At 44.3% G+C, this 24,456-nt stretch overlaps 1 protein-coding gene across 1 annotated transcript; it reads left to right on the top strand.

The window, feature by feature from the left end:
- The first annotated feature begins 100 nt into the window (after nucleotides 1-100).
- LOC140913633 (histone H2B 8) lies at nucleotides 101-23,962 on the top strand. The gene is made up of 2 exons (XM_073350360.2): nucleotides 101-193; nucleotides 23,501-23,962. The coding sequence occupies exons 1-2, from the start codon at nucleotides 101-103 to the stop codon at nucleotides 23,960-23,962; spliced, it is 555 nt and encodes a 184-aa protein (XP_073206461.2).
- Nucleotides 23,963-24,456: the final 494 nt, after the last annotated feature.

Raw genomic sequence — 24,456 nt, 5'->3', positions numbered from 1 at the left:
GGGAAAAGCTCCCGTCTCGCCAGCCTTTCCAGTCCCAGCCAACGCTTCCCCGGAGATCTTCCCACTCCGTCGGGGGCTTGCCCCTTGAAACGGCTCGTGCATGTACATGCAACAATGCAACCCGAACTGGACCGGGCACGGCTACGGCCTTCTGAACCGTGCAGCCCCCCGCAAGCTGCTGGCTAACGGCTGGGTACAGCAGCCCAGCACGTAAAGGTGCTGCCCCTCTGAGGGAGACGCTGTTATACTACGGTGAACCCAAGCCAGAGGCTGATCTGCACACCCACTCAACCAGCTCTTTAGAGAACGGGGAGGGGGCTGAATTTCTTCAAGCCTAGGCCACCTAAAGCTTTCCTCTTGCGTGGAAGGGAAAGTGTCTTGTTCACATGGCAGACTGTGGTTTTCATCGTTGAACTTTCCACCTGGGTCCCCCTAATAGAGCTAGGCGCAAAAAGAGGCGCTTTGAACCCCTCAGCAATGGATCTGGGCCACCTTTCCACCCTGAGTGCTTTTAACTTAATATTTGTTATCATTAATATTATAAAGGTAAATTGAAGATGAAGTTTCCTTAATGGGGGTGAGCTGGTATAGACTGAAAGGTAGCCCTTTAGTATTGCATACAACAACATCCCTACAAACTAGTTCAGTGTGAAAATGTTATTCCTATCTTTCACTGATGGGCTTTCAGCAGAGGCATTGCAAGATCATTTTCTTTAGGTGAAGCAGGGCTAGTGAAAACAAGCATAATTAAAGGTGTGTTTAATTAGCCACAATTAACCATCCCTCTGGCTGGGTTAATTAACCAGAACTGTGGGCTCTAATGAGGCTTTGATTAATTGCTTTACAAGTTTGTTAGGAGTGCAAGGTCAGGTCAAGCAGGAATGGTGTATTTCAGTGTGTTTTAGAACCTTCTTTTCAGCCGGGTTGCTGGGAGCAGCAGATTGCTATCAGGAAGCTGGAGGTGACTAGAAAATAGAGAGCAGATTCATAGTAAAGCTGACTGAGAGGTCAGTCTTAATGAAAAATAGCTCTCTCTTAACTCTAATTTAATACCAAGGCAATCCTAGCATCCAAAGACATTTTGGGCTTGAGTTAGCATTCAGAGTTTTAATCTCCTCCTGGAACAATGTTTATAACCTATCCTGGTGCACTGAGTATCTGAGGTCTACAGGTATAAATCATGGATAGCTATGGGGGTTTCAAGAACTGAATCAGAGTTGGAATCTCTGGACAGCCTGCTATGTTAGTTTTTTCCATTCAACATATGTCAGTTCTGAGGCTGATTTAATTTCAATGGAAGCAAACATGCATCCTTGATTCCCTAAGTTTCTTCTGCTGATTTTAAGGGGTGCAACATTCTTGGTTCATTAAATGTCAGGGTTGGATTAAGGCAGGCTGGGGTCCCATGCACCTCTTCACATGGCTCTGACCTTATTTGATGTGAGAATGACAGGGGCCCAGGTCTATGAAGGTATTTAGATTCACCTCACTTAAAAACTACTTGCTTACAAAATCAGACATAAAAATGTGTCCTAACTTTCACTGAAATCAAGGGCCCTCTACATAAGAGTTGGTTGGCTCATTCTTTTTGTTGGGCAGGCTAAGCCCTTCCCATGTCCTGGACTACTGCTCATTACCTCCAGGCAGGCTGGTGCCTATCCAGAAGAGGGAGGACTCAACTGTTATCCACCCAGGCAGACAACACTGTTGGAGGGGCGAGCTACTGACACGGCTGCAGCAGAGCTGCCCTCCCCAGTCCAGGGGAGAAGAGCAGTAGGTTTCAGCGTTACCATCCCATTGAGATGTATGGGACAGTTAATCTCTTGCAGTTATTGTTTCATGATGTTGGCAGACTCAGGCAGATGTCACAGCGTTGGTTACACCTGAGTCACCACATAACTCCAGGAGCGGAGACCATAGGCATTTGTCTGTGCCTTAATTGACTCTAGTAAATATATTTGCACAATAGCTATCTGTTCAAGTTCATTTATTGGTCATGTGGAAAGACACCAACCCAAACTAAGGATCTGCCAATTTTTTGTTTTAAAAATCATCTTTTATTGTTTTGGGAGAAGGGAACAGTTCACTCTTCTGCTCGTAGCGGGGAAGTGCTGGACTTCCTTAGTCAAACGGTATGGATCTAAAGCTGAAAAGCAGTGCTCCAGTTTTCAGCCGAAATGGAAAAGTTTGGGTCTGAAAGTAAGGTTGAATAACTGAAGTATATTTAAAAGGCTATGATTATGTTTATCATATTCTGCTCACTGATTAGCACAACTGTTTAGATCCCTGACACTGAAATGTTTCTTCACTTACCCTGAAAATGTGTAAAAAGAAAAGGAGTACTTGTGGCACCTTAGAGACTAACCAATTTATTTGAGCACCTGCTTCCCTTTCCCCATGTATAGTTCTGCAATGGAACTATGCACATGAGTAGAGGTAAGCAGGGGTTTAAGACCTTGATCCTGCAAAGTCTTTAACTTGACTTACAAGGGACTCCCCCCATCTATAAAGTTAAGCATGTGTGTTAGTGTTTGCTAGATCAGGGTGTAAGTGTTTGTGGTCTTGAGGCATATATTTTGCACATAGGATCAGTTTATTAGTGTAGGTCTGCTGGTGAATTAATTTCCTCTGTTAGGCAGAAAAAAATCAATATAGAAGATAAGGGGAAAAAACATCTTAAATCCAGCCACTGCTTCCTAGCAAACAATAGAACCTCCCCTTATTTTCCCTCCCCCTAAAACAAACAAGCAGTGGGTCATTATCAATTTAACATAAAGAAGGGCCCAAGCTGTGCACCTCGGATCCTGATCTTTCCCTCCCCCGAGCTCAGGGGCACTGAACAGAAACCGCTCATTCATAACCCAGCAGGCTCCATTGACATCACTGTGTCTAGGACCGTGGGAAAGTAGGCCCTGGAAATGCTGCTGCCCTTGCCACCTAGTCTTTGTGCTCGTTTCCCCTGCAGATGTTGATGTAAGAACGAATTCCTCCGCTATCCACCTGGTCTCCCTTAATAACGACATGCATATTGTTGAGAGTACAAATAGCTGAGCAGGTGTGAAACAGATCAGTGCAAAAAACTCTGCCATGCTTCTGAGATGGATTAACTTGTTGTCTGTTCATACTAACTGAGACTCAAGAGAGTCTGACGCTGCAGACCCAGCTTTGCTAGGGCAGTTCTTGACTTGAAGTTGGTACTATTAACTTGTTCCTGTTCTCCTTGTGCGGTCACTGCACACTAATGCCTAGATTCCTGTGAAGGCACAGGTGGGGAATATGCTGTGGAGGAAGTACTGCATGATAGAATAATGCATTTGCGGAACAATTTGATTGATAAACCTGACGCTTTGCCAGAGACGTCTTTGCCTTTTGAGTTTAGATTTGGTTTCTGCAGTGAATGCACACAAATAATTTTACTAACAGCTGGCTGTGCTGAAGAAATCCTTCGGAAGAACACGCCAGAGACACTGCATACAGCTTGCCTTCTAGTAGAGAAACAGCCTGTTCCTCTTGCTCACTAGCCTGTGGTAATGGCTCTCAATCTTTCCAGACTACTGTACCCCTTCCAGGGGTCTGATTTGTCTTGCATAGCCCCAAGTTTCACCTCACTTAAAAACTACTTGCTTACAAAATCAGATGAAGTGTCACAGCACACGATTACTGAAAAATTGCTTCCTTTCTCATTTTTACCATATAATTATAAATCGATTGGAATATAAATATAGTACTTACATTTCAATTAATAGTACATAGCACCGTGTAAACAAGTCATTGTATGAATTTTTAGTTTGTACTGACTTTGCTAGTGCTTTTTTGGTAGCTTGTTGTAAAACTAGGCGAATATCTAGATGAGGTGATGTACCTCCTGGAAGACCCCTGCGTACCCCTGGAGGTACGCGTATCCCTGGTTGAGAACCAATGCTCTTGATAACAAGAAACGAAACAAGTGGCACAGTAGAACCTATCACTTATACTTTTGTATATTCTGTGTTGAGTACACAAGGATCCTTTTCTCCAAGAACCATGCTACCATTTTGGTTTGGTAGCGCTTCACATCCACTTTGACTCACTTTGCCCAGGTGTTTCATAGATTTTTATGGCTGGAAGGGACCATTCAAGACATATAATTTCATATAGGAATTCCTGTATCTAGCCCAACAACCTGTGAGTGGTCAGCGGAGGGTTGAGCACAATGTTTCAGCTAAAGAGGCAATCAAGTGACAAAGAAGTGGAGGAAAGGAAACTCAGAGTGGCAGCATCTGTGATCCTGGGAGCCCCACAATGCCAACTGGCAGAGGGCCCCCCAAACAGTAACGCCCATAAGTTCTGACACACTCATTGCCCCTAACACACTGTTGTCATAGTATATATCCCAAGGGTGTAATATAAGGTATCGCATGTAAACTGGTGACACGCTGTTCAGGAGTACCATTGACTAAAGGATGGATGGATGGTTACGCATCTGTGCTGGAAATATGTTCCAGGGGCAGACTTGATAAACACATTTGGCATAGACCGAGGTATGTGGATTCACCTGTCTGAGTCAAGCTTTGTAAGTCAGAGTACAGTGGAAAATACATTAACATATAAGGTAAACAAAGCCATCAAGCTAAATAACTGGGGGGAGAAGATTATTTAACAGTCATGCCAGGGTCAGAATCTGCAGCCCAGGAAGCCTTCCTGGATCTTGAGGCAGAAACAATGGACTTTGAGTAATAAAAAGGGAGCATAAAGACCTTTTGGCTATACAACAAAGGGGACGTAGGGTACAATACCCTTTGAGCCTGTGAAAGTTGGATCCCCTAGTTCAGGGGTTCTCAAACTTCATTGCACCATGACCCCCTTCTGACAAAAAAAAATTATGACATGACCTCAGGAGGGGGGCCAAAGCCTGAGCCCGCCCAAGCTCTGCTGCCCTCGGTGGGGTGGGGTGGTCAAAGCCTGAGCCCCACTGGCCTGGGCAGGGGGCCAAAGCTGAAGCCCAAGGCCTTCAGCCCCAGGCAGGGGGCCTGTAACTTGAGCTCTGCTACCCAGGGTGGAAGCTCTCAGGCTTTGGCCCGGGGTAGTGGGACTCAGGCTTAGGCCCTGAGCCCCAGCAAGTCTAAGCCAGCCCTGGTGACCCCTTTGGGGTCCTGACCCACAGTTTCAGAACCACTGCCCTAGTCTGGAGGGCTAGGGATGCTGGTAACTTGAGGTAAGTAAGAAAACTGCTTAGGCAAAGATTGTAACTTTAGTCACTGGAAAGTGTTTTGTTTTTGTTTGTAATCATACCTGTCTCTTTTATTCTTGTTTAGTATCACTTAAATCTCTGTTCTTTGCTAATAAGGTTATTTGTGTTTTATTACAAAACCATCTCCATGCTGTGTATTAAAGTGAAGCGTGAGACTTCAGATAACCTAACAGGCTGATGTGTGCTCTGTCTTTTCGGAGGCGGCAAACGTAATAATTTCTGTGAGTGTCCAGTGAGAGGGACCGGATGCTGCAGGGAGGTGTCTCTGAGGTTCACTGATCACGTGCAAGGCAAGGTTTGGCCTGGCAAAGTCTTGCAGTGTTTGCTGGCCAGACAGGCAGGCTGGTGTGGCAGGGAGCTGACACCCAGCTTAGCAGCGGCAAAGCTCTCACTCATGCTAAGACACCGTGGCTCAGAGTTCTCGGTGTTCTGAGCACGACATCTGTGGAAGCCTACAGAGCACTGCAACTACTCTATAGCGGGTGAACCTAAAGTGTAACCATTTTTAGACAAGATGTAGAATAGCATGATAAAGCTGAGATGTTTGTTTTAGCCCAGTGATGAAAGACCATGGCAAGAGACCACAGCAGTAACGCTAATGCCTGACCTGGGGGAAGAGAAGGCATATGTGCTAATGGCAGATGCTCATTTCTCATTGCTGTGGTTAGATAAGTTTGGAGCATTCCCTTGCTTCTTAGGGGTACAATTATATTTTTTCCCTGCCTACATTAAGGCAATTCACACCACAAAACTACACCAGTGTAATTAACCCCTGGTGTTGACACTCTGCATTAGTGCAAAGCAGGGCAAACAGAGATAAGAGTTTCAGAGTAGCAGCCGTGTTAGTCTGTATTCGCAAAAAGAAAAGGAGTACTTGTGGCACCTTAGAGACTAACCAATTTATTTGAGCATGAGATAAGAGTGATACTGATTGTGGATCAAATCCTCAGCTGCTGTCAATCTCCATTTCACATATGAAGAAATGGAGGTAGAGAACTGAAGTGAGTTGCTTAAAGCAACTGAGGGGGGCAATGTCAGAATTAAGGAATTCCTGTGCATAATTTTCTGTCAACTGAGGGATAGATTTTTATACTGGGAGGAGGGGCGTCCTACAGTCAGTGTGACTATTCGTAAGAGTCAGGACAGTTTGTCTGAGGAAAGGTTAGAGGATCAGTCCCTCTGACAACACTACCTAGCGTAACACTGCATTAAAAGTGTAGAGTATAAATAATCTGTAGGTCTGTGTATTTATTTATTTATTTTTTACATGCTTGAGTTCATGGCAGCATAGATCAACAGAGGTTTGCTCTGAATCTCTTCCAGCCATCTGCACATCAATGCACCTTCCTAAACAAAAAAAATGCCCTACTTGCTCAGTCATGTTTGCCAGCACTTGCCAGCTGAAGTTCTGGTATCTTTTTCTTTAAAAGCTACTTTTCTGGACATGCAGTAGTGGGGAGGGGAGATGGGGTAATGTCGAGGGGGGTGGGGGGAGCCAGAACTACAACACTGATAAACATTAACCCTTATAAACACTTGAGTATCATTGTGTTCCTTTTACCCAGCAATTCTGAAAAATTCGAGGCCAAATCCTGCTTATTTTACCCATGTAAATGAGGCTGCCCTTGGGACTGAGGTGAGGGGGGTTTGGCTCTGCAATGCTATTTCTACTTCATTTCTCTTCAGGTCTTTTTTTAAGAAGGATGATCCAGTAGTTAGGGCACCAAGCTGGGCTCTAGGGAACCTAGGTTCAATTGTCTGATCTGCTAGAGCAGCAGTTCCCATACTTTTGAGAGTCGTGCCCCTCCCTTACCCCTGTCCATGCCCCCCTCTTCCCTGGATCCTCTGAGATGTGTGTGTGTGGGGACAGGGATAAGGGGGCCAAGGCTGGAGCCACAGCTGGGAGTGGGGCTGAGGCTGTGGCCAGGGGTGGGAGTGGAGCCACAGCCAGGCTGTGCCAAGGCTGGAGGCAGGTGCAGGGCCAGGAGCCAGGGACGCAGCTGGGGGCAGAGAGAGGCTGGGTGGTTCTCCCTCTCTGCCCCTGTGGGGGCTGGCCCAGGGCTGCTGCGCCCCCCAGACATTCCTCCATGCCCCCCCCCAGGGGACATGTCCCATACTTTAGGGATCTCTGTGCTACAGATTTCCTGTGTGACTTTGGGCTAATCACAGTCTCTCTGGCCTGGATCCACACCAGGATGTAGGTGTTGTGTTGCAACATCTAACTTTTAGGCACCTAGAAAAATTACTGAGATCCACAGAGTCTGAATTAGGTGCATAGCCTCCTCTACAGTGAATGCAGAGAAATAAGCCCCTCAGAAAGTGATCACAAAAGGCAGCATGCTGCCTAAACTAGCCAGTGGCAGATGCCAATCAGAGGGTATGTCATAAACCCCACCCCCTTGTGGAGATAGGCACCTAAATCCAGGCTGCAGGGAGACACCTATTGCAACTAGCAGTCCATAGCCAGGGATCCCTCTCAGGGAGTCAGGTGGCTTAGGCACCTAAGCTGTTTCTTGTGAGTCTGGGTTAGGCACCTGTCTCTCGTCCCTACAAAACTGCGGGAAGAGGAGGTGCTCAGCTAATAACTTGTAGCCCAGTGGCTAGAGAACTCACCTCGGATGTGGGAGAGCCAGGTTCAATTCCCTCCTCTGTTAGATGGGGAGAAAGAATGGAAGGCAGCTCTGGGATATTCTGAGGCGTGGCTCCCTCACTCTCCTGGTAAAGGTATTCAACTTTGGATAAATACTTGAGTCTTTGGGCCAGGCATAGCAGGAGCAAGGGAATGACGCTATAGCCTGATGTCCAGGTGGGGGACCCACGGTCCAGTCCCCCTGCTCCAGGAATTCTTTAATTGTTTACACACAGTAGAACAGCTCAACAGGGGAGATTGTGGGAGTCCTAGATTAGATGCTCCCACAGCTCAGTGGTTGGCGCCCTCTCCTGGGAGGTAAGAGATCCCTGTTCAAATCCTGTCTTCCCCTCTGCCAGAGGGGGCAATTGAACCTGACTCTCCCACACCCCAGGTGAGTGTCTAACCTTGGAGCTTGGCAGTTCATAACCCCAGTAACTCCGGGCCTGAAAGTAAAGAAATTGCTTGAGCCCCGGCACCTCTTTCATTACAAATTAAACACTGCCTCTGCTTCCCGCTAGATTTTGGATAGGACCCGATCTGCAAGATGGCTTCTGAGCACGCCTTTCTTGGGGGAGAAAGGCGCTCCTCTGCCTGTCTTCCTCCCAGTTTGCGGATCACTCTGGGGCTTAGGCAGGAGATAGACATCCAGACGCCTAGAGGGAAGCAGCAGCGTGCATGCCCAGAAACAGAAACGTAGGCACAGAGGGAATGTTTACCCTGAAAACGTAGGCACGAGGTGAGATGCAGGTGCCTCCTGGGTTAGGTAGCATCCAAGTGGTGGGGGAGGGGGGCTGTGGATCACAGGGGTGTCTAAAACTGGGACTGTGTCTGGGGTTTAGGGGCTTAAGTACCTTTGGGATCTGGGCATCTCCGAGTCCCCATCTGAACAATGGGGAGAATATCCCTGCCCTGCCCAAACACATTAAAGATTGTGAGGTTCTCATGCTATGGTGGGGAAGCACATAACTACCTTACCTAGATAGACAGGTTATGAAGTACACTTGTTCTAGGGGTGTGTCCTATAGAAATGGTATGTGAGGTGGCAGGTATGCTAGGGGGCTTTTTTCCCCAGCAAGCTGCTCTTCTCCCCCCCCCCCCCACTTCCTGGAGTTCAAATCTTCAAAGCCTCTGCTTGTGTCTATTGCAAGATATTGCCCCTCCTTCAGCAGGAGACTGTGAATCCTAATAGGAATGGGACAGGAATTAATTTGAAATACACAGCTAAGGAGTTGACCTTGCTCATGAAACTTATCTGTTCAGCTTCTGACATCCCACGTTGAATACTTTGAGACAGGGCTACTATTTCTCTCTTTACTTTTTTTTTTTTTTTTTTTAAACTATTGTCCCTAATGCCTACTTTTTGGCAAGCACCAGCAACGGGGTGAGGAGAGACACAACTAGCCACTGTCCGCCGAGAGCACGAAATATGCTGCGACTGCAGCCAACAATTACACACACCCTGTGAATGGTGCAAGCCAATTAATAGGATGATGAATCATGCAAAATGCATCGTTACCATAATGATGAATTGTCATGTGGCCCTAATGACCAATCAGTTAATTTTATTTTGAAAGTCTATGATTAGACCAACACTGTGGCTTTGTGCCTTGTTTAAATGGAGTGATTCAATATCTGTCGGGGCTCTCCCTCCCCCAAGTAGTATTGTTAGAGAAATGTATTAACTGGAGCTTCTGCTATCGGTCTGAGGTTTTACTATAGTACTCATCACCACAGGATCAAAGCACTGATCAAGTTTAGATCAGGATAGTGTTGTCCATAGAAGATTTTGCTCTTTGCCCCCTTCAGGTTTTAGGAAGTTCTGCTTGGTTTTTGTCCCTCCCACCCCACCATCTTCTGTTATAGTTGGAAGCATTTGGTAAACAGGTGGGTCTTGCTTCATGTTCTGAAGATGGCTAGGGTTTGGCTTAGTCTTATCTTCTTCAGAAGTTTAGTCCACAGTTAAGAACCCTTGACTGAGAATGTGCTGTCTTCTGTTATGAAAAAACTTAGAAAGTTCATGAGATCTGACTTGCCCCAGAAAAGCACAGCTGTCTCATGTGAGAAGTGGTCTCTGGTGTAGGTAGGACTTTGAAGTTCAACACCAAGTCTACAGAGGGTGGGGTGTTCTGTTCAGTGATTTATCCTGCTGAAGAGGAGAGCCACTGATCTGCCCAAGATATCTCCTAGTGCTACATCTTTCAAATACTCCATGGTGCTGGCTTTTGTGCCATTAGGCATTTATCCCCGTGCATTCTCACGTATGCAGATAAGAACAATGTTTGAATTAAAGTGACTCACTCAATTTGATTTAGCTCTAAATTTGCCCCCTGCCTGATGTTTGGGATCAGATTCTGCTCTAGATAATGGGCTAGGCTCTGAGGACAGAAGGCAGCCACAAATCTTTCTTGATTTTAAAAATGCTACATTCCAGGCCCAACCCAATATCCATTGATTTCAATAGACATTGGCCCTAGCCCTGTGTCACTCAGGAATTAAAGAAATTACAGCAGCCATTAATGACAAACTGCAAGTAATTCCATTTAAAATTATGACTTTCCAATGTGCTGGGGGGGCTTGACCCCTGGCTCTGCCCCAGGCCCTGCCCCCCTCCATTCCTTCCCTCAAGGCCCCACCCTGCCTCTTTCAGCCCCCTCCCCCAAGGTCGCTGCATCCTCGCTCTGCCCCCTCCCAGCCAGAGCCTCCTGCATGCCGTAAAACAGTTGTTTGCAACGGGCAGGAGGCACAGGTGCTGATCGGCAGGGTCTGCTGGGGGGCAGGAGGTGCTGGGGATACTGATGGGGGCCTGCCCGGGGGTGCTTACCCACCATTTTTTCCTTGTGGGTGCTCCAGCCCCAGAGTACCCATGGAGTAGGTGCCAATGATTCTACCTCCCTTTCCTGTTTGCGAGTGGCCACGAGACAAAGGGATCAGACTAAAACCTTCTCTCTCTTGCTTGAGAGATATTTACTTGCACTGGCCCAGTCACGCCTTCCAGATCTGGAGAAGAGCTCTGTGTAGCTCGGCCATTTCTCTCTCTCATCAAGAGAAATTGGTCCAGTAAAAGATATTACTTCACCCAGCTTGTCTCTCTAATACCTTTAAGGGAACAGTCTCATGTTGCGGGCAGTATGGAGGGAAAAAAGCACATCAGTCCATTTTTATTGGACTTTAATCACCTTTAAGAGCAGGTCCATAAAAAGCCTTCCCAGCAGCACACTCACTTACAAGCTTGAAACAGCTGTCATTGGCTGATCCCTCGGGGCAAGTCATTGTTACCTAGCAATTACTGGGAGCTACAAGCTTTCACAGAGGAACCTGTTCATGAGTTTTACAAACATATCCTGCGCTTTAGGTCAGAAATTCTTTGTGCGCTGAATTTTGTAAAATATATTTTTCTATACTTTTGTCAAATGATCTGCCTGAATCTAATTGTCTTTGACACATGTGAGTGTAAACCAAAGCAGCCTAGTGCAGACACTTTCCTTCAAGCTTCAGGTAAAGCTCTATAAAACAGAGACAGTATTAACTGCACCTCATTGCACTTTGAACTTGCTGAAATGTGGATAATTGAATCTTATCTGGAAAAGAAATGTAGCGATTCTAATTCTCCATGCATTATGCTATTATTTTGGTAAAGAAAAAGGTAGAAGAGTCTTATGCAAATCATATTAAAGAGTTGGAGAAGTAGAATATAGCTCTGTTTTCCATATGATAGATTAGTGCAATAATAAGGACCAACAAAACTGGAGGAGTCCTTTCTATTTTAGGAGATAATTCAGCTCTTGTTTGGGGGATGGAACACTGTACAAACAGCCAATTTTTTATTAATAGTAAATAATGTTCTTGCTTTTGAAGCTATCACATTTGCTTCCCCCTTGCCCCCCAGTCCATTGGTACTATCCCACTGGTCTGTGACTTTTCAGAAACAATTCAGGGGTTTGATCATTTTGACTACATGCCCACACACATTTATGCACCTCCCTATCTCTACTTAGGAGCTCAGACTACTTCCAGCTGGCAGACTTACTGGGATGCAGGTAATTTACATGCATGTGTAAATGTGTGCAGAAAAGTTAAGGATCCAAGTAAGTGTGTGCAGAGGCAGGTCCTGAGTTAGTCATTTCCTGGAACAAGATGCATGTTATACAGATCCATTAATTTCTGTATTGCCACATTAGTAAGTATCCTTTTATCCACTGTTATTGATAGCGGTTTTTTTACAGCTTTAATTACTCCCTAATTGCCCATACTCTTGGCTTTATTTTTTTTTTTAATTTGTGAAGATGGATTGTAAAAAGAGTTCAGCATCTCTGGCATTTTAATCATTAAATTTCAGCCCAACCCTCACCTAATAGGGGTGCTTCTTTTCCTGGAGAACAGCTATACTTTTCACTGACATTTGTCAAGGACTTCCTGATTTCCTTTAACCCTTTGCGTAACATCAACTCAATTCTCTTTTTTTCTGCCTGAATATTTTCCCTTCAAACCAAACTTGCACTTTTCATCCTCAAAGTTATATCGGTACTACTCATCTGTAGGACAGTAGCACATAGACACCTCATTGTGCTGGGCACTGCACACCCAGCAAGAGGCCATCCCTGCCCCAGAGAGCTTACTTACCAAGACAAGCAAAAGATGGGAGAAAGGATGGGGAACAGAGAGATTGTTGTTTATACAAAGCTACATCGTGAGTTTGTGGGTATGACAGAGCTGGGAATTTTACCTAGATCTCCTGGGTCCCAGTCATGGCTATTGTATGTTCTATGATATTTATGGGGCATCTTAGAGCTAATGATGATCAAGCTCTTTACATACATTACTTAATAGAGCCTCACATCAACACATATTTAATGGGGACCACATCCTGAAAGAAATCTTTCCCAAATCCCCTCTTCTGGCCTTCAAACAGCCCCCCCCCCCCAAAATCATCATCAAAAGCAAGCTTTCCACAGACCCAGACATGCCAACCCAAAGCAGTGCCAGACCCTGCCAGAACAACTGATGCAAAACCTGCAGTCATATCTCCACTTTTTCAATGATCAATAACCCACAGAAGAAACCTATCAAGATCCAGGGCTCCTACATATGCTTATCACAACATACGGTGTACCTCTTCCAGAGGATCAAATGCCCCAGTAACAACCATGCGAGTGAAACCAGACAATCATTGCATTCCCAAATGAACTCACAGGAAAGTGACAAGTCAAAAACACCCTATCACTCTTGTCACAAAATGATCACTTCACATTAGACCCCTTCATCCTCAAAGCAAACCTTCACAACCCCTTCGAAAAGATGGGCCTAGGGCCCTAAATCCACTAGACACCAAAAACCAAGGTCTCAACAACAATACTGGTTTTATTTCTCATTACAACAATCTGTAACCCGCTAACCCTCCTATGCCCCAAGACCGCAGAAGTGTTAATTACCCACTTCACTTTAACCACTCTCCTGCAACATCACAATCTGTCCCACCTTGTGTTTAGCTGGGAAACTCATTAATTTTTCCCATTTGTGAAGCTTGAAAGGGTGTCTTTTCCACCAGCAGATGTTGGTCCATTAAATGATATTACCTCACCCACCTTGTCTCTCTAACACCCCGACTCACTGGCACAGCGCCTTCTGCTGATTATCCTGGGAATTAGCTCAATTCCAGCTTGGAGCAAGCTCACCTGCCTTTGACCCCATGTCCCTCCTGGACCCCAGTACCCTTTTACCTTGGGGTTCTGCCCCAGCTGTACCTACACACCTCCCAGGAGAACCCCCAACCCTCTACACCCACCTTGCATCATCACCTTGCCATCACCATGCAAGTCATCATCTAGCCCCCTCTCACTGGGGCAAACTGCAATCTGTAAAGGCCACTCATCATTTGCAAGGGGGCTGGATCAGCTGCCTCTGCTTAACCCTGGGCTACACCTCTGCAACCCCAGTACCTGCTTTGGCCTTCAACAAGGCCTGCAGCCTGGGGTTTTACCAGGCTGGAACTCCCCAGCACTGCTCCAGTTCAAGTACCATCCTCTCCCAAGCAACCAGGTCCTTCTCTCTCCAGAGCTAAAGAGAGACTGACTCAGCTCCTGGCTCACAGCCCTTTTATAGGGCCAGCTGTGGCCTGACTGGGGCATGGCCCCAGCTGAGGCTGCTTCCCCAATCAGCCTAGCCTTTCACAGGAGTGGGGTAACTGCTCCGCTATAGTGCTACTGACAACATTACAGATGGGGAAACTGAGGCACAGAGCAGTTAAAGTAATTTTCCCAGTGTATCAGAATGGCTGCACACAGACAACTGCCGAAGTAGGCATCCCACAGGTAGCTGTGGATACAGTGCTAAATGTTAATTTGTTCTGTGATAGTATTAAATTGAATGCTAGCCAGGATATTCCCCACTCTCTTCACAGTTATGTTTTACCTTTGATTTGTATAAAGAGCAGAACAGGCTAAAAGGATATTTGCTGCACATTTCATTAGAAATTCATTACAACAAGAAGCCCAGTCATTCCCATGATGCCTTGCTCGGGTGGGGAGTTAAAGGAACACAATTACCTTCTTATTCAAAGGCAAAAGTCAAATATGCTGAGCCAGCCTCCTAAGTTACTTCAGAAATGGAATACGTTTCTCTGATAATTGAAAGAGCTCTTTGAACAAGAAGATCTGTTAGATTGTGCGTGTGTGTGTGTGTTGTTTCTGGCTAATAGTAATCTTATTGCATTTCAGGTGAGTTAGGGCTGCATGTTAGGAAGGAGGTAGAACATTCCCTGGTTAAAAATGCACATTTTGTGCAAAGGAAAATGTCTTCATGGTTTAGGTACTGAATGAAGACAGGCAATCATTACAAAGGGATTGGTTTAAATAAATGGATGCTCATAGATTATTTTGCTCTTTTTTACATAACCACTGAGATTGTGGAAAGTGAGGAGAAAAGTGATTTGAGCTATTTATCATGTCACACAGAAGCAAAATACAATGACTACACCACCATAGAGAATTGTTAAGGGAGACAAGATTTTTTTCTGCATTTCCTATTTTTCTTAGCTTTAAAGGGACCCTCCTTTTAAAAAATTCTCCTCTTTTCACCATTATGCCACCAATGAAGGGAAAGGGGAAAATATGTTAGACAAATTTTTCTTACCCCTGATCTTACTATCACTCAGCGCAGTGCTCACGATATGTTCATTCCCTTTTGCCCCCTCCATGGTCATCTTTGACAGGATCTGATCTAGAACCAACTAAATCAGCAGATTGGAAATCTGATTTAACTTCTACCACTTTCCATTACTAACGACCCTTTAGAACTGGTTTTCCTTGCAGCAAGCTCTTTCAGCTGAATGGGATGCATCTGAGTCAAAACTAAACTCTTCCAAAATAAACCCTAATTTAGAGCAGCATGCTACAGAGGTAGGAAAGAATCGTCAGTGAGTGTGATGATAAGATTAAAGATTTTTCTGTAGAGAATGATAACAGGCCCCAATCCAGCAAGGATTTATGCACATGAATGTACAATAAGTCAATGGGACTACTCATGTTTACAATGAAGCATGTACATAAGTGTTAGTGGGATTGGGGCCAAGTGTTCTAATGGCCCAGTGTGCTTGTTCACCTTATTGCAATCATATTTCACCTGGTTTTTACTTCATTGATTGCAACTGGTCCTCCTTTAAACATAGTGAAAGTGTACAAGATACCCTTAAAAATCCGCTGCTTTGCAAAATACCTCTAATTGGCATGTTACAGAGATTGTGGAATGGACCGGATCTGGAAATGAAAAGCTAATCTGCAGTTTGTTAAAAATACAATGTCAGTTTTTCCTGATATCTCTGACATAACCTATAACAGATGCAGAATATTATTAGCTTTATCACATGAATTCTCTCTGTGACGTTGCACTCTGTATGATTTTATGAAAGTATGCTGATGAGTGTGAATATAATGTAACTAAATATGCTTCATGCAAAAGGTCTCTTGTAAGGTATCATTACAAAGCTTATAATTTACTGAGTGTGGTCATCCTATTTGTATAAATGTATCACTCTTGTATCTGAAACTAGAAATATGAAATATAACTCTGAGGTCCTATTGTAGTTATGCAAAATGTGGCCCATTAATGGTGGTTTGGAATCTTGATGGCTCCAGGACAATTACCTGTACATGGCTCTGTTTTACTTGTCAGTCTTCCTGTAGACCTGTGGGCTGGCAAGTGGGTAATGAAGTCTTACAGTGACATGTGATCATGTCACCTGAACTGGAATCCATCTTTAACCTGGTGCTTTTCCATTGAGAAGGAGGGGTGGAAACCCAGAGAGGGACAAAGGATTCCAGCCGTATGCAAAAGATATATAAGTGGATGGAACAGAACAAAGGAGGGAGCCATTATGAGAAATCCCCTAGCTAATGCCTGCAAATCAAGTCCAGCAGTTGCTCGCTGGAGTCTGTTTTTGAAGTTTTTCTGTTTCAAAATTGCAAACTAGATACCATTAACTCAGGCTTGAATAGAGCCTGGGAGTGGCTGGGTCATTACACTAATTGAATCTATTTCCCCATGTTAAGCATCCTCACACGCCTTGGTAACTGTCTGAAATGGGCCATCTTGATTATCACTACAAAAGTTTTTTCTCCTGCTGATAATAGCTCATCTTAATTAATTAGTCTCTTAGAGTTGGTCTGGCAACTTCCACCTTTTCATATTTTCTGTATGTATATATATCCTCTTACTATATGTTCCATTCTATGCATCTGATGAAGTGGGCTGTAGCCCATGAAAGCTTATGCTCAAATTAATTTGTTAGTCTCTAAGGTGCCACAAGGACTCCTGTTCTTTTTGTGGATACAGACTAACACGGCTGATACTCTGAAACCTATCTGTATTCAGTTTTATTACTGTATTAGGCTTAGATTTGCATATTTTTTTTTACTTGGTAATTCACTTTGTTCTGTCTGTTACTACTTAAATCCTACTTTCTGTATTTAATAAAATCACTTTTTACTTATTAATTAACCTAGAGTATGTATTAATACCTGGAGGGGGGCAAATAGCTGTGTATATCTCTCTATCAATGTTATAGAGGGTGAACAATTTATGAGTTTACTCCATATAAGCTTTATAGAGGGTAAAACGGATTTATTTGGGGTTTGGACCCCACTGGGAGTTGGACATCTGAGTATTAAAGACAGGAACACTTCTTAAGTTGCTTTCAGCTAAGTCTGCAGCTTTGGGGCACATAGTTCAGACCCAGGGTCTGTGTTGAAGCAGACTGGCGTGTCTGGCTCAGCAAGACAGGGTGCTGGAGTCCCATGCTGGCAGGGAAAGCAGGGGCAGAAGTAGTCTTGGAACATCAGTTGGCAGGCCCAAGGGGTTTTCTGTGATCCAACCGGTCACATTCTCCTCCGGCTTTCTGGACTTCAGGACTATTACACACCAAACTTCATTTAACTGAAGATCAATTGTTTGTATACAGATGTATATTCAATGCGATAATGCAAAGGGTTATCCTGATTGTCTCACCTTAATGACAAAAAACAGAACTAACTTCTTCTAGGAGAGGAACTACATACAAATGGTAAAATTCCTGATGCAGTTGTGCATCAATGCCTCATGATACTTTATCTTACTATAACACATTTTTTTAGGTTTTATTTTTTTTAATTGATGGCATGCATTGTGTTTATGACAAATGCTAGCTAAGAGGTGTGCAATATACTTTTTACAGTTGCCTGGGCTTGATTCTGATTGCTCTTGCCTGTGTAACTCAGTAGACTTCAGTGAGATTACTCCTGATTTACCACTGTAGATGAGATCAGAATCAGGCCCAGTTGTCTCTACGGTGCTAATTTTTGCAGCTTTTTTTTCTAGCAGTTGATACAGTTTTTCATGTGTGATATGTTCATTATTAGTCAATTCCTGCATTTTGGAAGAACGCATGCTTGTAACTATTTCTAAAGCTTAATAAGAACAAATTAACGTCCCCCAAGCCCCCAATCCTTTCTTGTAACCATTAAATGAGACTGAATCAGAGATGGGCTAAGCCAGTGAAAATACTGGGGCATTTCTTCCTGGTATTAATAAGGATCTCATATATTACGTCGGGTGTGTATAATTTTAAACTAATGTATAATTAGCTCCCATGGCTTAGATCATGTTTTGACTAGTAGAGCCAAACTAAACACATTTCTCGTTTCTCCCTATGGATTCTCTGGCTTCCCAGATTTAAAGACTCCTGCACTGTTTGTCAGCAGAATTCCATGCTAAAAGTATGATATTGATGCTTTGGACCCCATTCGGTGTTTGAAAAGAGTTTACCCCCTGAGTAGCAGGCTTGTATTGCTGACATGAAATGTGTCTAATTGGGTCTTTGCATTTTTTCCTTCATAAATTTGGAAATATGTGTCAGCACTACAGGTATGCTGGCTGGTCTACGGAGCAATAAAGCTCAAAGGGTTCTTTCACAAAGCTTCACAATCTACTTAATTTAGATTTGTTTTTTGTCTTCCAATTGGACAATGGTGCATGAGGCATGATTTTAAAAGCACTCATTTAATTAGTAGCTTTTTCATGATGTCCTATATTGTGGGGTCATGGCAAGTGCATAATATACTTTAGTGAGGACCAGAGATAGCAGAAGGCATACTAAATGACAAGATATTCTTTCCTTTCTTAAACCATAGGGATTGTTATATCAGAACAAACCAGTGGACCATTTAATCTGGCATCCTGTCTCTGGGTCATGAATGCTGGATCATTCAAAGGAAAGCATAAAGCTCCCATAATGCACCTAGTTCTGCGTCGCTATACTATGGGGGAAAGTTCTTGATCCCAACCAGTGATCAGCATACATCCTAAAATTTGGGGCACTGTAGCCCTTACAATGTTTGTTCTAATTAATGTAACTGCAAAGGCTCTTTCATCTAATAATTTTTAAAACAACCATTTAATCACAATATTGTTTTGCAGCAGTGAGTTCCACAGGTAAATCACACATTGTGTTAACTATAATTGTTCATGTCATACTGCAGTTCCAAATGTAGAAGATGATGTGAGATCCTGATAGGGGCCTGGATTGTGCCTGCTAGATCCATTCACATAGATGACCCCCTGTGAGCTGCTTCTACAGCACCTGCCCCTGTCCCAAATGCTGAGGTAGGGCACATAACTTTTATCCCCCTACCACTCAAAGTGAATAAGCCTGACAGCACAGTGCTATGGCAGGGGCTGAGGCAGGGGGTCCTGGAGCCAGTGTCCATGGACCTAGCCTCCGTGGAGATCCCAAGATTCATGAGTTCTGCATATTGAGCTATCTGTCTGTTCCCACTGAGGGTGGGGACAGATTTCACATACACCCCCTACCTTCCCAGCCCCCCACCCCCAAGAGATCACTTTGGGCAAAAAATTAATGTTTTTGACAGGAGGGGCTGCTCTAGATCGGGGTTTTCCACGGGCATCGCTGCTAACAGAGTTTTTTTACAGTGCAACCATGTAAATGCTGGGCAAGAGGCCCTGGTAGAAGAGGAACATTTAATTGTATAGCTCCTGCAATGGCTAGATGGTTTATCCAGAACTACTGCATTGTGTCTTGAGCATGGTTATAAATCCATGCTGCCTAGTCAAGAGGAGAAACGGTGAACTGACTGGACCACTTTGTGTCAGACCAATCGAATGGATAAATCAATACAGATTAAATCAGGGGTCAAGATATATTTTTTGTATGCAGGCATGCAGTTGACAAAACACTTCACACCCAGCCCTTCACTTGCTTAGCCTGGCTTTGTTTGTTTGTTTGTTTGAACGGGCCTCTTCCACCGTGGTCTTGAAAAGATGGGGCCCGACCCCTCTCTCCCTGATAGCAACAGCAAAACTCCCAGTCATTTCAGTGAGAGCAGGATTGGTTCCGTGCCAGCTAAAGTGGCATTCTAATGAATAAAGGGAGCAGAGAGTGGGTCAATCTTGACAACTGATTTTCTGCAATGAAGAGAGTAAAAATAAACAATGGCCATTCAATCAGCTGGCATGGAAGCTTGGTAATAGCTGCCAGTGGGAAATTCAGGTTAGGGACCAAACTTGGTACTGCTACCTTACTCACTTAAGTAATCCCACGGAAGTCACTGTGCACAGTGAGTAAAGTGAACAGATACTGGCAATAAACTTGTAGCTCTCCGAGTGCTATTTTGGAAATAACATGCTTAAGCACTGTGGCGCAGATGATGCTGATTACGTCACTTTTCATGGACCCTAACGGTTGGCTCATGCAGCAGCATTCCTGATGATATCCTTGGAAGAAAGAACAGTTCAGTCAGAGGGAGAGTGCACAACAAGGTCAGCAGGATGGCTGAGACATGCAAAAAAGGCCAGCTCCAGAACAGAACAGCGAAATGCTGTCTCACCAATTGATGGTGAGCCTTGCATTCAGTTGGCTGACCAGCTTTGCGACTGTACGTGCCCACATACTAGGACGCTGACTCAAGCCCTGCTTACCCTTGCCTATAACACATGGAGTCGCACAGAACGTCAGTCTTGCACTGTTGCTGTTGTTTGCTGGAGATATCCTGGAAATCCATCTGAAGCCTGCAGTGACAAATGCAGCTGGGGAATAGGCTAATAATGAGCCCTCAGTGAGAGATTCTATGCAAATCCCTCGCTGATACCTAAAGCAGTTGAGTTGCTCATTCCTCAAAGACTCCTTTGTTGGGAACAAGTAAACAAACAGTTAGTTACATGTGACAGGGCCTGACAAATATAATATAGCAGGCATCTACTAGCCAGAGGCCAATAGGACCCCCCCATTGTCAATGATGGTTAATTTGTGGGTGTCGACAAGCTTAGTGTGAGAAGCCTAGTTCATGCTTTACACACTCAGCTCCTAGGAACGTGAGTGTACGGGGATTCCTACTAGGGTGCTGTCCCTAAACAAACAGTTCAGACCTTTTACCAGGATAGATTTGATTTAAATCATGATTTAAATCACTAGTCAGGAAGACTTGATTTAATCATGGTTTTCTATATAAAAATGCATTCTTCTTGGTTGTTATAACCTTAATACATATTCTTCACAACTCAGAGATGGATGTAGGTTTCATTTTTAGAAGGTACACACTATACATTTTTTAAGTGATTTATTTTGAAAACTTTTCAGTTTAGTTTTACAGCAATATCAGAAAATGAATGATTGTTGGTTATTTCATTTTCCCAAAGATAATTGAAGCAGATATTTATGAAGTCATTGGGAGGTGAACTATCTCCAGTTCAACAGGTTAATCATTAATATTTGGAGGATTTTCTTGCCATGCTGTATTAGGAAGAGAACATCACTACACAGATATTTAAATTGTTTTATTTAACTAAAACAACAACGTTATGTATTCTGGATTTTTTTCTTCAACAGCAAACGTATATTTTAACAAAACAAGCATATGTCCCTCGCTTCTCACATTTATCTCCAGACTTCTCCTTGTCCAGATCTATTCCACCCCCAACAATCTTCAATTCATTGAACTTTCTGAAACTTTGCACTTTTAGAGAGAGGTATGGGGTTGACTCTGTGTACACAAATTTGCAGAGGGACAATAGAGTTGAGGTCTGTTATTTCTCACCTCTATATATTATTTATTTATTTAAAAACATTTTTGCTGTTAACAAGCATGTTACCTCTGGAAACACAAATCCAGTTTGCGAACTGCAAAACTAAGCATCTCTGATGGGATCTTATCTAGACTGAGCACTGAGTCCCATTGGGTAGATTGAAAGATTAACCTAAATAATCTATACAGAAGCCTGTGGAATCCCATAAAATTGGGTCCCTAATCCATGAACTATTGGAACTCATTTACAAAACTTTTCTTAAACATTACATGAATATATTGTCTCATACTATAGAATTAGCATTTATAATCCGTATTCCATGATGAGATATCTTTGAGGTATAATGCATCTATCTTTAGATAGGTTTTTTCCTCAAAAAGCATTTTATCAAAAAAATCCAATCTAAATTAAAAAAATCAGATTTTTTGATTTGTTTAAAAAAATCATTTTTATCCACCCTGCCTTTTATTGATGAAACAGATTGATAGTTGGTGCCCCTTTCGCAACATCTCAGCACGGTTGCCACATCTGTACATTTTCCTCTCCATTCTTTCCTTTTCCCTCCCATTTTGTCTTCATTCTCTCTTTCCCTTCCTACCCCCTATATTTGGGTTCTTTCCTTTATTTTTATTCAGTGACTTTTTTTCTTGATTGTTTTTGACTCCTTCCCCTTTCCTTGCACTCCAGAAGGTTATGGGCTTTTAGGGTGGAGACATCATTCACAGCGGGGTCAAGATGCATGCTTTCACTTGGCTGTGTGTTGTGAGAGCAGAGATACAAGGTTTGGTAGGCAAGCTGCTTCCTGAGCCTGTAGCCCTGGACATGTCAGCTGCTCCTGTGTCCAGCTATATGATTCTTGCTTGTTTCACTGCTGACCACAGAATTCTGAATGACAGCGGTGAAAAAATTGGGTTTTGGTAATTTCACCCAATCGTTACTTGGTAAAGCTACAGGAAACAGCTGATGCTCTGGAGCTGGCTGCAGACTGAGACAGACAGCACTGTATGGGTTCACATGTGGAAAACATCAGAGCCCTGTCTACACTATAACTTTCACTGGTGGAGGAGAATCACAGATCAGCTTCTAAAGCAGATGAGACCTTAGAGCAGTGATACTCAGGCTGAGACTTGCAAGCTGCAAGTGGCTTTTTAATATATCTCCTGTGGCTCTTTGCAGCATGATATTGAAACACTGTGTGATTTAATTATTAACCAATCAGAATGCTTTTACTATGTTATTAACCAATTGTAGTTGATAAAATAATAATACTTGGCTATATATATAAAAACAAACTAAATATTTCCCCGTTACACTGTTTAAATATGAATATATAGTACTATAGAAAATGAAACAATGAATTCACATTACTGTGGCTCTTTTGGGTAATGTTGATCGCTAATTTGGCTCCTGAACCACTGAGTATCACTGCCTTAGAGTCTTGTAGCAATGTGCAGAGCTCATATGCAGTGGGCATAACCTCTGGCTAATTGGTTAGATCCATGGGTGACACGTGAGTCCCCCTTTGGGGAAGTTAGCCACGTGGCCCAGCCCTTGCGCCCAAGGCCCCACCCCTACCCCTGTCCACTGGAGCCCCAAGCACCCTCCCCCTAGGTTCAATTATTGGCTCTGCCACTGGCCTGTTGGGTGAGCTTGAGCAAGTCACTTTGCCTCTCCGTGCCTCAGTTTTCCCATCTGTAACATGGGGATAATGATACTTGCCTCCTTTGTATAGCACTCTGAGACCTACTCATAAAAAGAGCTATATACAAGCTGGACATAAATATTATACCAGTATAGGGCCATCCACACTAAAAAGAAGGGATGTAACTTTACTGGTATAGTTAAAGCATTATGACTTCTATGTGAAGACAAGCCAAAGCAAAGAGCATTGAGAGCCATGCTCTCTCCTGGGAGGAGGTTGGGTTGGGTTGGGTAGGGTAGAAGGCCATGGCAGAGAATAGCATCCTCAATCTGCTGAAGCTCAGTGAAATAGTTTAAATATGCTTCTGAAGGCTTATGATTAACAACTGTTCGGAACTCCAGCCTTCTCACTCTACGGCTTGCTCTGTCAGGGAAAGATCCTTCCAGGAGCCACATGGCCTGACGTCTCAACCCATTGCTGGTTCTGTTCTGTGCTGTCAGTAGCAATCGAGATACCTGAGCCGGCGAAATCTGCTCCCGCGCCCAAGAAGGACTCCAAGAAAGCGGTGACCAAGACCCAGAATAAAGGGGACAAGAAACGCCGCAAGACCAGGAAGGAGAGTTACTCCATTTATGTCTATAAGGTGCTGAAGCAGGTTCACCCCGACACCGGCATCTCCTCTAAGGCCATGGGCATCATGAATTCCTTTGTCAATGACATCTTCGAGCGCATTGCTGGGGAGGCGTCCCGCCTGGGGCATTATAACAAGTGCTCCACCATCACCTCCCGGGAGATCCAGACTGCCGTGCGCCTGCTGCTGCCGGGGGGGCTGGCCAAACACGCCGTGTCTGAGGGCACCAAGGCTGTGACCAAGTACACCAGCTCCAAGTAACCGCTCTGTGTGCCCCCCGCAAGAGACGTCTCAACCCGCAGCTGAGGGTCTCACCACATTTATTCTGTGGACACAGATATGGCTCTGCAGAACACTGGGGCCCCCATATGCCACAGCATGGGAATCCCATTATGGGGGTGTCAGGCTGGGGGCTCCCTGGGGGAAACATGGTAGGGAGTGTCTCAGGCTGTGGGATTCCTATGGGGGTGTCTGGGGGAATTCCCCGTGGGCGGGATCTCAGCCTGTGGGATTCCAGGGGTGTCTGGGGTGAATCCCTGTACAGGGGTGTCTCAGGCTGGGGGATCCTCCTGGGCAGGGATCTAGGGGGGTATCTGGGGAGAATCCTCACAGGCTGGGGATTCCCATGGGGAGAGTTTGGGGGAATTCCAGTGCAGGGGTGTGTGTGTCTGAGGCTTGGGGTCCCTGTGAGGAGAATCACAGTAAGGGGGTCTCAGGTTGGGGATCCCTGTTGGAGAGGTCTGAGGAGAATCCCG

This window comes from Lepidochelys kempii, chromosome 6 (assembly GCF_965140285.1).
Source record: "Lepidochelys kempii isolate rLepKem1 chromosome 6, rLepKem1.hap1, whole genome shotgun sequence".
NCBI lineage: Eukaryota > Metazoa > Chordata > Testudines > Cheloniidae > Lepidochelys > Lepidochelys kempii.
The sequence above is the reverse complement of the archived record's forward strand: the minus strand, read 5'-3'. Positions and strand labels throughout refer to the sequence as shown.

Coding starts and splice junctions, on each gene's coding strand:
- LOC140913633 (XM_073350360.2), top strand. CDS start 101: ATGTACATGCAACAATGCAACCCGAACTGGACCGGGCACGGCTACGGC. Junction 194..23,500: donor AGCTGCTGGCTAACGGCTGG/GTACAGCAGCCC, acceptor TTGCTCTGTCAG/GGAAAGATCCTTCCAGGAGC.